The sequence below is a fragment of the Elaeis guineensis genome, chromosome 4 (genome assembly GCF_000442705.2).
Source record: "Elaeis guineensis isolate ETL-2024a chromosome 4, EG11, whole genome shotgun sequence".
Classification (NCBI taxonomy): Eukaryota; Viridiplantae; Streptophyta; class Magnoliopsida; order Arecales; family Arecaceae; genus Elaeis; species Elaeis guineensis.
In genome coordinates this window covers 51,646,115-51,657,970 of record NC_025996.2, presented here as the reverse complement: position 1 = coordinate 51,657,970, position 11,856 = coordinate 51,646,115, and the positions used below count along the sequence as shown (strand labels likewise).

Below are 11,856 nucleotides of genomic sequence, written 5' to 3'. Positions count from 1 at the left end.
AGAATTGCTATCTGCATCAAATTCTTCCACACACAATGTCGATAAGCCGATCTCTAGTGGTATGACAGCTTCAGTATCAAGGTTAGCTTGAAAGGAGTTTCTCCTGTTGGAAGTTGCTGAGTCATTCGATATGCCTAGAGCATATGATATAGCTCTTCAACCTATAATCTTTTTGCTGGGCCGAGCCTAGCTTTCAATCCTTGCAGCAAGGTTCTATTCATCACTTCAACTTCGCCATTGCTCTAAGGATGAGCTACCGAGGTCAGCCTATGGTTGATGCCCAATCCATTGCAGAACCTTTGAACTTTCGATTATCAAACTATCGTCTATTGTCGGTGATAATTGTTCGTGGCAATCTGAATCAATAGATATTGACTTCCATACAAAGTCACATACTTTTTCGAGGTGATAGTCTCTAATGCTTCTGCTTCTACCCACATGGTAAAATAGTCGATCGCAACAAGCAAAAATTTTTTGCACTGCTGCCATTGGGAAAGATCTGGGGATGTCCATCCCCATTGAGCAAATGGTCATGGGGTTATGATCAAAGCCAAAGAAGTTGAAGGTCAGTGCTAAATATTTAAAGTCCTCTGGCACTAGTCTACTTGTTCACCAAGTCGGCAGTATCTTTTTATATGGTCGGCCAGTAGTAATCTTGTCGTAACACCTTATGAGTGAGAGCCTTGCCCCCAAGTGATTATCGTATATTTTTTCATGAACTTCTCATAGAGCGTACTTAGCTTCTGACAGACAGAGGCAACGGAGTAGAGGTAAAGTGAAAGACCTCTTATACGATCTTCCATCATAGATGAGGTATGGGGGGCGAGGTATCTCAACTTCTTAGCTTCATCTCAATCAGCAGGCAATGCTCCATCTTGCAGATAATGTAAGATAGGATCTATCCAGTTGGCTCGGGATTAGTTTGCATCACTTCAGGCTCCTCAATGCTCAACTCTTCAAGAGTTTCAAGATATGAGGTTCTTTTTAGATTGGTCGTATCTACTGTTACTAATTTTGAAAGTAGGTCGGTCCATACATTTCTATCCTCGGTATCTATAGGATATTCATAGTAATAAAATTGAAGACAAGATCTTTGACTTTCTATAGGTATTTCATCATATTCGGCTCTCAAGCTTCATATTCTCCCTATATTTGACCGAAATGAGCTGTGAGTCACTATGAACTCTGAGGTACTTCACCCCCATGTCTTTTGCCATCCTCAGCCCAGTCACCAATGCTTCGTATTCGGCTTCATTGTTGGAGGCGGATAACTTGAAACACAGGACATATTCTACGACCACTCCATCTAGGCTAGTTAAAATCAATCTAGCTCCCGAGCCTACGGTATTCAAGGAGCCATCTACATGGAGAACCCAACATTCGCCAGTCGACGAACTTCTTCAGGATTCTGCTCCTCATCCGGAATGGTGCATTTCATGATGAAATCAGCTAATGTCTGAACTTTGATGGACGGCCATAGTAAGTATTTAATATCGAACTCACTTAGCTCGACGGCCCACTTGGCCAATCACCCTAAGGTCTCCAGTCGATGGAGTATCAATCTGATGGGCTGATCAGTAAGGACGGCAATGGTATGGGCATGAAAGTATGGCCACAACTTCTTAGATGATATTATAAGAGCATAGACCACCTCCTCAAGTTTTGTGTACCTGATCTCGATGTCATGGAGCACCCAGCCAACATGGTAGATCGGCTTTTGTATCTTGACTTCCGGTGGATGAGGACAGAGCTAGTTATGGAGGGGGAAACAGCAAGGTACAAGTATAGTACTTCTCTGGGTTCTGGCTTACTGAGGAGTGGAAGTGAGTCGAGGTACTTCTTTAGATCATCCAATGCAACTTGGCACTCCTCTGACCATTAAAAGTTCTTTGGCTATTTGAGAGCTTTAAAGAAGGGCAAACTTCTTTCGACCGACCTTGAGAGAAATCTGTTCAAAGCGATAATCCTCCCAATCAGACGCTGCATTTCTTTAATCATCCTCGATGGCTTCATCTCCTTAAAAGCTTGAATTTTTTTAAAATTTACTTCGATTCCCCATTGAGATAATGAAGCTGAGGAATTTGCTGGAGGTGACACCAAATGCGCACTTACTGGGACTGAGCTTCATTCGAAATCACCGTAGTGCTGCAAATGACTCTTCAAGGTCAACAGTGTGATGCTCGACAACTCAATTTTTGACCAGTATATCATTGACATATACTTTCATATTTCTACCGATCTACTTTTTAAAGATCTTATTAACAAGTCGTTGATAAGTCGCCTCTACATTCTTAAAGCCGAATGACATGACCCTAAAAAGATCTTGATCAATAATAAAAGAGGTTTTCTCCTCATCCTCGGGAGCCATCCAGATTTGATTATATCCAATAAATATATCCATAAATGATAAGAGTTGATGTCTCGAAGTCGCATCCACCAGCTGATTAATGCGGGGCAAGGGATAGCTATCCTTTGCGCATACCTTGTTAAGATCAATGTAGTCAATGCATGCATACCACTTTCCATTGGCTTTAGGGATGAGGATGATGTTGGCCAACCATTCTGGATAATACACTTTTCACACAAACCCTGCTTTCGAGAGTTTGTCTACCTCTTCTTATATGGCTTTTTATTGATCAGGGGCAAAACTGCATTTTTTTTGTCTGATCGGATGATACTTTGGGTGTACATTGAGCTGATGCACCACTATCTCTAGATCTATGCCAAGCATATCTGAGGTCGTCTAAGCAAATACGTTGGTATTGGCCTGTAGGAAGGAGATGAGGTGTTGACGATCCTCTTCACATAAATTTGAACCGACTTGCACCACTTTATTCGAATCTTCGCCAATGGGTACTGATTTTAGATCTTCCACAGGATGCCTCCTTTGTTCAGTTTTCTCATCTCGAACATCTAACTCATCCATTAACTATTCTACAGGTGTTGCTCCTCACAGGGTCATCATATAGCACTCCTTTGCAAGCTGCAAGTTTCTTCGGAGCTCACCGACTCCGTGCGGGATAAAGAACTTCACCATCAGATGATAGGTCGACACTATAGCTCAAATTATATTGAGTCCAGACTGGCCTAGGATAACATTGTACATGGATGGATTTTTTACCATGAAGTAATTTATTTGTATAGCCTCCTATTTTGGAGCTCGTCTAGCTATAGTGGTCAGAGGGATGATTCTTTCCACTAGGACCGTAGTACTTGAGAACCCAATCAGAGAGATGATCTTCTTTATCAACAACTCGAACTCTAAGTTCATACGAACAAAAACATCATAAAACAAGACATCAACTGAGCTTCCATTATAAACTAAGATCCGATGTACATCATAAGTAGCAATATTTAAAAAGATAACTACAGGATCATCATAGGAACACTTTATTCTGTCTAAGTCGGCTTCAGAGAAGGTGACCTCATCATCGATCTTCATCTTTTTCACCTCCTTATTGTTAGCTCAGCCTGGATCTGAGGTGCGCCGATCGAGCTACCCCCAGAGATCATATGGATCTCCCCTGCTACTGGTTGGTCTCTATGAGGATTTTTTTGTCAAGAAGGCTCATCACATTGATTTCTTAGGATTTGACGTTCATCAACATATCGACGAAGATGCCCACATTGGATTAGTGCCTCAATTTTCTTCCTGAGCTGCCAGCATTCTTCTGTGTCATGCCCGTAGTCATGGTGGTATCTGCAGTACTTCCATGAATCTGTCTTATGTGTTGGGGTGACCATCTTCCTCAATAGGATAGCTCTTCTTACCACTCTATCTCCATGAAAATCCGAGCTCGACGGGCATTGAGCAGAGTAAAGTAATGGAACCACCTCGGAGGAGACCTAGATCGGCGAGGTGGTGTAGGAGATCTAGGTCGATTGCTCTGAGGTAGGGTCCGAGAATGATGAGACTTAGGTTCTGCGCGTCGGTGCTGCACTCGCCAAGAGTCCTTCTCTTGACCAAAACTCTGATGTGACATCCGACCAAGTTCTCTTCTTGCTGGTCCCAAACTTCATCGGCCTGGACATAATTCTCAATCCACTCCAACATTTCAAGAAAGTCTTTTGGATAATTCAAATTGAGTGAGTAAAGGAGATCATTCTACTAGAGCCCAGCCTTAAATGCAGTCATCACCATGGACTGATCCAAATTCTGTACCTTCAAAGCCGCAGTATTGAATCGGCTTATGTAGTCTCGTAAAGATTCATTCTTCCTCTGCTTGATGTTGATGAGGAAGTCCGAATTATGCCACTGTTGTCGGCTACTAACAAAATATGTAACGAAGAGTCGACTCAATTGATAGAATGAATCCATAAAGCCTGGTTACAGATTAGAATACCAATGATAAGCTGCCTTCCTTAGAGTTAAAGAAAAAGCTCGGTAGAGAGTTGCATCACTGGCTCTTTGCAAAAGCATCAAAGTCCAGAAATTCTCCAGATGGTCCACCAAAGCGGTAATTCCATCATAAGACTCCAACTGAGGCATCTTGAGTCGAGGAGGAAGGGGCTCGTCCATTATCCTCTGAGTGAAGGGTGGGTCGATGTTGAATCCTAGGTCGTCCTCTAGCTGCTTTGGCACCCAAAGTGCATCTAGTTGTTGTTGTATTTCTCGGAGCTTATCTTCCATCTCGTCATCCTTAGTTTATCGACAGGCAGGAGAAGCATGACCAGAGTAGAATCCCTTCTAGAAATAGGGGTAGGAGATCTTCTAAGACGGTAATGGAGAGGACTGGGAGGTCGGCTATGATGACTAGCCCCTACTCTTGGGCTACGAGGAAGTCGATTCACCGATCTTTCTCTTGCCAGCTGTGCACCTTCTGGAGCGGGGGTGGCTCCATGTTTCATTGCATCTCCTCATCGCAATCAAAAGTGCTTGCACTAGTTGGACAAAGCTGTTATATTGATCATGGGAGACGGTCGGCACCGCTGGTGGCTGTACTGCTGGTACCATCGATGGAGGGTTCTCCTATGCCGGTAGTGATGATGTATTGGTCAGCTGGATATTATTGATCCGTCGACTGTTGGAGCATTGTGATGCATTTGATGCTCCTCTATGCATCCTAATGGTGATCGGTGTTGAACTCCCTCTTCTCTCGAAATAGGACCTCAGGACTAGCTTTGAAATAGGATTTTGAAACTAGTCGAAGAGGACCCTTCCTCCAGCGCCAAATGTTACTGCCGATCTCTTTGCTTGAGGTCAGATGTCGAGGTGAATGTGACCGATGTAAATCTATAGCCGGAACTTTATCGAGCACTTGCAAAATAAGTCCATATCAAGAGGATAACTCTGGTATAGATCCTCCGACACTCAAGTCAGGAGCTGGAGAATGATGAGAAGAGAGAGCGAGGAGTCGATTGCGTACGTTGGAGGGTCCTGGAGCCTTGAATTTATAGAAGAGGAGTTTGAGACATATCCGTCTTAGAGTCTTGATAATTTTGGATTTATTGCATGGATAAATTCGGAGGACTTTCTTTTTTACGGAAGATTTAATCGCGGAGGAATCCTACTTTATCTGAACTTTTCCAATTGGGAGGAAGGACGGATTTATTGGTGGAAAGAATGGATTGGCCATAGCCGATCTAGTAGGTCATCTAGATCGAGGAATCGGAGTCTATAGAGCATATACTTGCCCTCTTGCTTGTCGAAGTAAGTTGGTGAAATGACGTAGGTCATTCTTCGAGGTGAAATGGGATTAAACTGAGGAATAAAAATTACTGCTGACTTGATAGGTCTATCACGACATCTTCAATAGTTGATTGTGACTAGCTCGATGATGATGGAGTTATTTGGGCCAAAATTATGGTACAGACCTACAACACTAATCAATAATTTTTTCTATCTAATAAATTCTCATTTTAGCATGGCACAACTCCGCGAGATTGGCTGTGCTGGTTTTTTTTTGGTAGTAAGATTTGCTGTGTTGATTTTTTTTTTTTTTTTTGGTAAACTGCCGTGTTGGTTGACGGCGGGTCCAATAAGCGTTCCACACGGGCACTTAAAAAGTATTTTCCTTTAGTAAACCGAGTCCAGATTCACGGAACTCCTTGCACGTTAAGGAATTGCTGCGGCTCTGGAGTCGGAACATCTCGGCCGTCAAACTCGACAAATCATCGGTAGAGCCTGAGCCACCCTATTATAACCCGAAGAGAAAAAAAAAAAACACGGGAAAGGAGGAGTTGATCCGTTCCAGACCCGCTAACCACGCTTCTCCATATAAATACCCCTTCCAATCCCTCTCTTCCCTCTCGAGTCCCCCAACCTCTCCTCTCGTCCCTCTCCGGCGATTTTTCTCTCTCGAGCCTTCCAGGTTCTTCTCGCGGGTGTATGGCAGTGAGCTTGCGGTCTCATGAGGTGTCCGACCTTTGCATCGGGAAGCCGGCGCTGAAATCGCTGCCGATCTCCGCCACCGCTGGCGACGCCCTCCTCGCCCTCAAGAAGGGAGGAGACACCTGCCTCGGCGTCTGGGCCGCCGACCGTTCCTCGCCGGAGAGGAAGCTAATCGCCGGGAAGCTCTGCGTGGGGGACATCCTCTGCTTCCTCTGTGTCGACGAGAACCTCGATTCTCCTGCCGACGCTCTCAAGAAGCCCCTCTCCGACCTCCTTCCGAAGGACGCCGGCCTCGTCCGACGTGTCGAGCCGGATTCTAGGTATATCACGTATATTTCTTAATCTCATCTTTATTTGGATCGCTTCTTCTGTTTGATATGTTTGACCGAGCGATTGCCAGATAATCGCTGAGCTGTCTTGTCGAAGTCTATTAATGATGGGTGGATTCTCTATCAAATTCGGTGATTTTTCATGGATTTTTCGGTCTGGTCTCTGCACAAAATTACATTGTTAAGGATTATTTCGTTTTTATTCGAATATAACAATTTCTAGGTTAAATTTCTTTCTTTTTTTTTCTTTTTTTTTTTTCTTGATCTTTGACCGTATATCAAAATTTCGATTTTTTTGACTCTTCCCTTATTGGTTGCTGGGGATGCGCAGTGTGTTGGAGGCTCTGGATGTGATCCTTGACGGGGCTCCGTGCCTGGTGGTCCCCATCCGCTCGGGCGGCCGGAGGAAGCTCCACCACCACTCCGCCGCCGGCGGAGGAGGAGGGGCGGAGTTCTGCTGGCTGACGCAGGAGGACTTCGTCCGCTACTTCTTCAACTCCATCGCCCACTTCGCCCCCATCGCCGCCCACTCCGTATCCTCCCTCGGCCTCGTCCGCCCCAACGTCCTCGCCATCCAGTACGATGACGCCGCCCTCAACGCCCTTCCCCTCATCCGCCGCGCCCTCGCCGACCAGACTTCCGTCGCCGTCATCACCGACGACGGCAAGCTGGTCGGCGAGATCTCCCCCTCCATTCTCGCTGCCTCCGACGAGACGCTGTCGGCCGCGTTCGCCACCCTCTCCGCCAGCGATCTCATGGACTACGTGGACCATTATGGCTCCCCGCCGGAGGCCACTATGGGGGTCATCAAGGCCAGGCTGAAGGAGAAAGGCTTGAAGGGGATGCTGGAACTGTTGGAATCAGAGCTTTATCCTCCGTTCTCCTCGCTTTCCTCGTCCTCCGACGAGGAGTCGAGCAGGCGGCCGAGGAGGCTGAGGTCGGCCGGGAGCTACGCGAGGGGTTCGGAGGAGGTGATCGTTTGCCACCCGGAGAGCTCACTGGCGGCGGTGATGGTGCAGGCGCTGGCGCACCGTGTGAAATACGTGTGGGTGGTGGATGAAGAGGATTATGGTCTCGTTGGGATCGTCACCTTTGCCGACGTGCTGAAGGTTTTCCGGGATCAGCTGAAGCAGTCTCTCCTCTGAGAGAAAGCGTGTCTCGGGAATTCAGATGGGAAGTGAAATAAAAGAAATCAAAAACTGAAGTGAAATAAAAGAGAGAAAAAACTAATGAAATAAACAACTCTCAACTTTTTCAGCTCGAACTTCTGGTTTCGTGTGTTGGTGAATTGGATACGAATGCATGGCTGCGTGTGTTCTTTCTTATGGAATATACTATTTGTGGTATCTTATTGTTAGTATCGAATATACTATTATCTGATGGTACAAGATGGCTGCTATTTAGAATATATATATTATTGTGCCACGGGATCACTATTTTTAAAATATATTATTATAGCATGGGATGAATAGTTTGAAATGGCGTGTGAAGAATTTTTATGGTGAATTTTATTTATTTCTCTAAATATTTGATATCTTTTGATCGTTGAATATTGTTTTCCTCCATTTTTGTACGGTAGCAGCCGTTCGTTATTTTTTATTTTATTTGTATTCAGTATCATCAATCTTTGCTTTATGATAATATTGTTAGATTATAAATATCCAAATGTGGGCCTCCTCACCAAGCTTTACATGACCATTACAATTAGACTCAGACAATAAGCTACCTTTCTTAGATATGGGAGATCCTGGCCACTGCGACCAGCGCCCACACCACCCTACCTAAATACAACCATGCAGACCAAGATCAAGCTCGCGGTACCAGGACATATTATCAAAAAAAATATAAATACGGGGGCAAGAGATTTTTGCGTCAGAATGCTAACTTTATCCATGAACCTGGTAAGGCAGCACTTCTTTTGAAAGAAGAGTACATTAGCGCCCAGGAAGGAGAGGAAGAACCAATACTTCTTGATTTTTAGGATGTTCAGCCTAGAATATCCAAGATGCACCTTTTTCACTGATAAAATTTCCTTGAACCCTTTGATCTTGGATTCATCAGGTATATGCACGATTTCCGGATAAAATTCCTTGAAGCCTTTGATCTTGGATTCATCAGGTATAACCTGAAACCTTCCTCACCAATGAAGCAGGAAGTGAGCTCTGGTCTGAATGATGAGGTCGTTCTACTGCTCGAGGCACTTAAGTTGACATTTGAAAAAAGAAAAGAAAGAAAAAAAAAAAAAAAGGTGATGGCAGATTGGATACACAACGGTACAAAATCAATCTCAAAAACAGTACAATGCGGTGCATAAGCACTAGCATGACAAGTAGAATTGCTGTTATTATACGCATGTCTCATCCAAGAATTGCTGTTGCTATACGTATATATCAACCAAAAGCTGACCAAAGCATGGTAGGCTATTCTAGAGAATGGCACCCAGCTGTCTTGAAAGAGAATTGACGCTTAAGTCGTAGATCAATTTCTACGGACAAAATTAAACAAATGGCGCAAGAGTAATGGTCGAGAAACAATTCATGGCAATTTACCCGACAATAATGAACCAACTCAGCATCTAATTACTTTTTATATAGGAAAGATAAATGCCCATGGTATGAACAGCAAAGACTAGGTCGATTAGATACATATTTTGAAAGATAATGACTGAAACATAAAGTCTAATGATTTTGATGGTAGTATCACAAGATGTTCAACAAACTTTGGAGTGGAATGATTCTGGTAGTATGATAAATATCAGCAGTTTTTCATCTTTGAGACACGTGACAGAAATATATTAACATCTTTCCACCACGATCACAGAGAAGTGTCAAACTGAGACTCCAAAGCCCCGCCATCCTGAAGGGAGGACAAGAAAAGGTTGGTTTTGGCATCTTTCTAGGTCAATCAACAATTGAAGCAGCGTTCCCATCTTTGCTATCTGACGAATTGACCATCTTGTGGCGGTTCAACAGCCGTTTCTCTCCAAGCTTTCGTGCAATGCAGAAGGACAATTAATTGTCTCTAGCCTGGTTAAAAAAAGCTACACAAGTTTCCTAAAAATCTAACCATCCGGCTGTCTGAATGGTTTCTTGAAACTGGTCCGTTCATCCTCTACCCCTTTGGGGAGCTACAAAAAGGTCGCGGTCCTTATTTATCAAGCTCACAGAAATTTAAAAAAAAAAAAAAAACTCGTTTTCAGAGTGGGGAGAATAAAAATGGATCCCAATTGCAGACTTGGTTCCTCTAAAAGGAATTAAATCAGTATATTCGCAGGGGATTTCTTAACATATTAGGAACAACAATGTGATCCAGAAAGATCGCTAGACACTGTTGTAGGCATCATCTAGCTAAATCTGGACAAGGTTGTGGATCAGGATTTCTTATATTCAATTAGAGAAGAATAAGCAAAATGGATTAAAGCAAAATTAGAGTAAAAGTTAAAATCTAACTCCAAAAGGATGTTACTGCCATGCACATATACCATGAAGCTAATGGGGCGGTGGATTGGATTGCCTCTTTTTGTTGCAAAATATATGAAAAAAAATCTGTGGACTGTTGCGGCCAACTCCCCGTCGCCTGTCGTCGGAAACGAGCACCTGCAAGACAGCATCCATACGGACCGGATTGGTGTCCGGTGGATACCTTTCGATGCTCAAGTCAGCGAAGGAAGTTGGTGAACAGTAGTTTTTGAATGTAGAAAGTAACAGAGTTCTAGCCCCGAGCTCACTTACCCGTACTGCTCACTTACCCTCCTTTTTATAAATGATTCTGGTGTAACCGTTGAGCACATGGTCTCACTTTTTATGGCGCTAAATTGTCAAGCCATATATGGAATTAGTGGGGCGTTAATTCCCCTTAATAGCCATGACACGTAGTTGATAACCGTTTGTGACGGTTATGGTATGTTGAGCAGATTAGCCGACCATATGTCGGTAGAACCGACTATATGTCGGTAGATTCTATGAGCGACCATCGACCAGTAGTTCTATTATACTGACGGTCTAAGTCGTTCACTGTCGATCGGTAGTAGTCGAATCATTAGTCGGTCAGTCGACATTAGTCGGCCAGCCGACAGTAAATCGGTGCGGGTCGCTCAGTCGGTCGATGAAAGATCGGAACCGCATGATCAGCCGATACGCAGTCGTAGTCATGGTGATCAAATTCGAGGGTCAGTCGGTTTATCCCAACAGTTGCCCCCCACTCTCAAGTACAAGATGAACCGATATATATATTGTCACGTGGCTCGTCACATTGGACGAAAGGAGTTATTTCTGTCATATCGAACCTCAATTTTGATGCTGCTTTTTTCAAGATATGGGCGATCGACTGCTTTGTCATTTTGGCAGGTACAATCATCTTTAAACTATCACACTGATCAAATAATTCGATATCAGTTGTCAATGTCAGACATTGTTTCGAAAAATCGATTCGATGTCAGACGATATGATTCTGACAAGTAAATTTGTACCACGCGTCCGAATGTTATTGGATCAGATCTATTCATGCAGATTAGGATGATGTGGCTCGATCTGGGGCAGGTGCGTCTAACCATCTGATTAATGGTCGGTCCAGATATTGCCACGTGTCACCATCTGGTAAATCTTCAATTCGATCACCTTCATCTCGACCGTTGAAGGATCCTATATATATAGGGTCACTCTCAACCAAACTTATATTTTTCATTTTGTCTTTCTTAGTGCTGAAACTCTATTGGACGGTCATCCCAGCGTCTGAGATTATTATTCCTATCTTTTTCAGATCAAATTCCTATCTCTCCTTGAGTCCCTTTCCTTTAAAATCTCTGCCTTCTTTAGAGTCTTGTTTCTTATGGCTAGGACTTCTCCTTCTCGGGATGGTTGATTGGAGAATCCGACTGACGAATCTCAGTCGGATCCGAAGGTGGAGGTTGCTTCACTTTCGAAACTGAATGTCGAGCGGCTCTGGAAACAATATTATATCCTAGAGCAGTTTCAGCTTTTCACCCCTAGGGTCGATGGTCGGGTGAATACCCCTCCTTCAGACCAGGTGGCCTTCTATGTCGAAGATCTTCAGACAGATCTTCAATTTTCGATTCTGAAATTTATTCGAAATATTTTGGATTACAACAACTTTGTCCGGCTCAGTTGGTCCCGAACTCGATCCGGCCGATAATTAGTTTTGCCTTGTTATATCGGTTGTTACCGACTGAACCTCATC

General features: G+C 43.9%; 1 protein-coding gene across 1 annotated transcript; it reads left to right on the top strand.

The window, feature by feature from the left end:
• The first annotated feature begins 6,233 nt into the window (after nt 1-6,233).
• On the top strand, nt 6,234-8,020 carry LOC105032712 (CBS domain-containing protein CBSX5). Its single transcript, XM_010907234.4, has 2 exons — nt 6,234-6,651; nt 6,992-8,020. The coding sequence occupies exons 1-2, from the start codon at nt 6,329-6,331 to the stop codon at nt 7,803-7,805; spliced, it is 1,137 nt and encodes a 378-aa protein (XP_010905536.1). The 5' UTR covers nt 6,234-6,328; the 3' UTR covers nt 7,806-8,020.
• The last annotated feature ends 3,836 nt before the right edge of the window (nt 8,021-11,856 follow it).

What these genes read in the sequence shown, in the direction of transcription:
- LOC105032712 (XM_010907234.4), top strand. Translation starts at nt 6,329, where the DNA reads ATGGCAGTGAGCTTGCGGTCTCATGAGGTGTCCGACCTTTGCATCGGG. An exon ending in CGTGTCGAGCCGGATTCTAG is followed by an intron (nt 6,652 to 6,991) that starts GTATATCACGTA and finishes GGGGATGCGCAG; the next exon opens with TGTGTTGGAGGCTCTGGATG.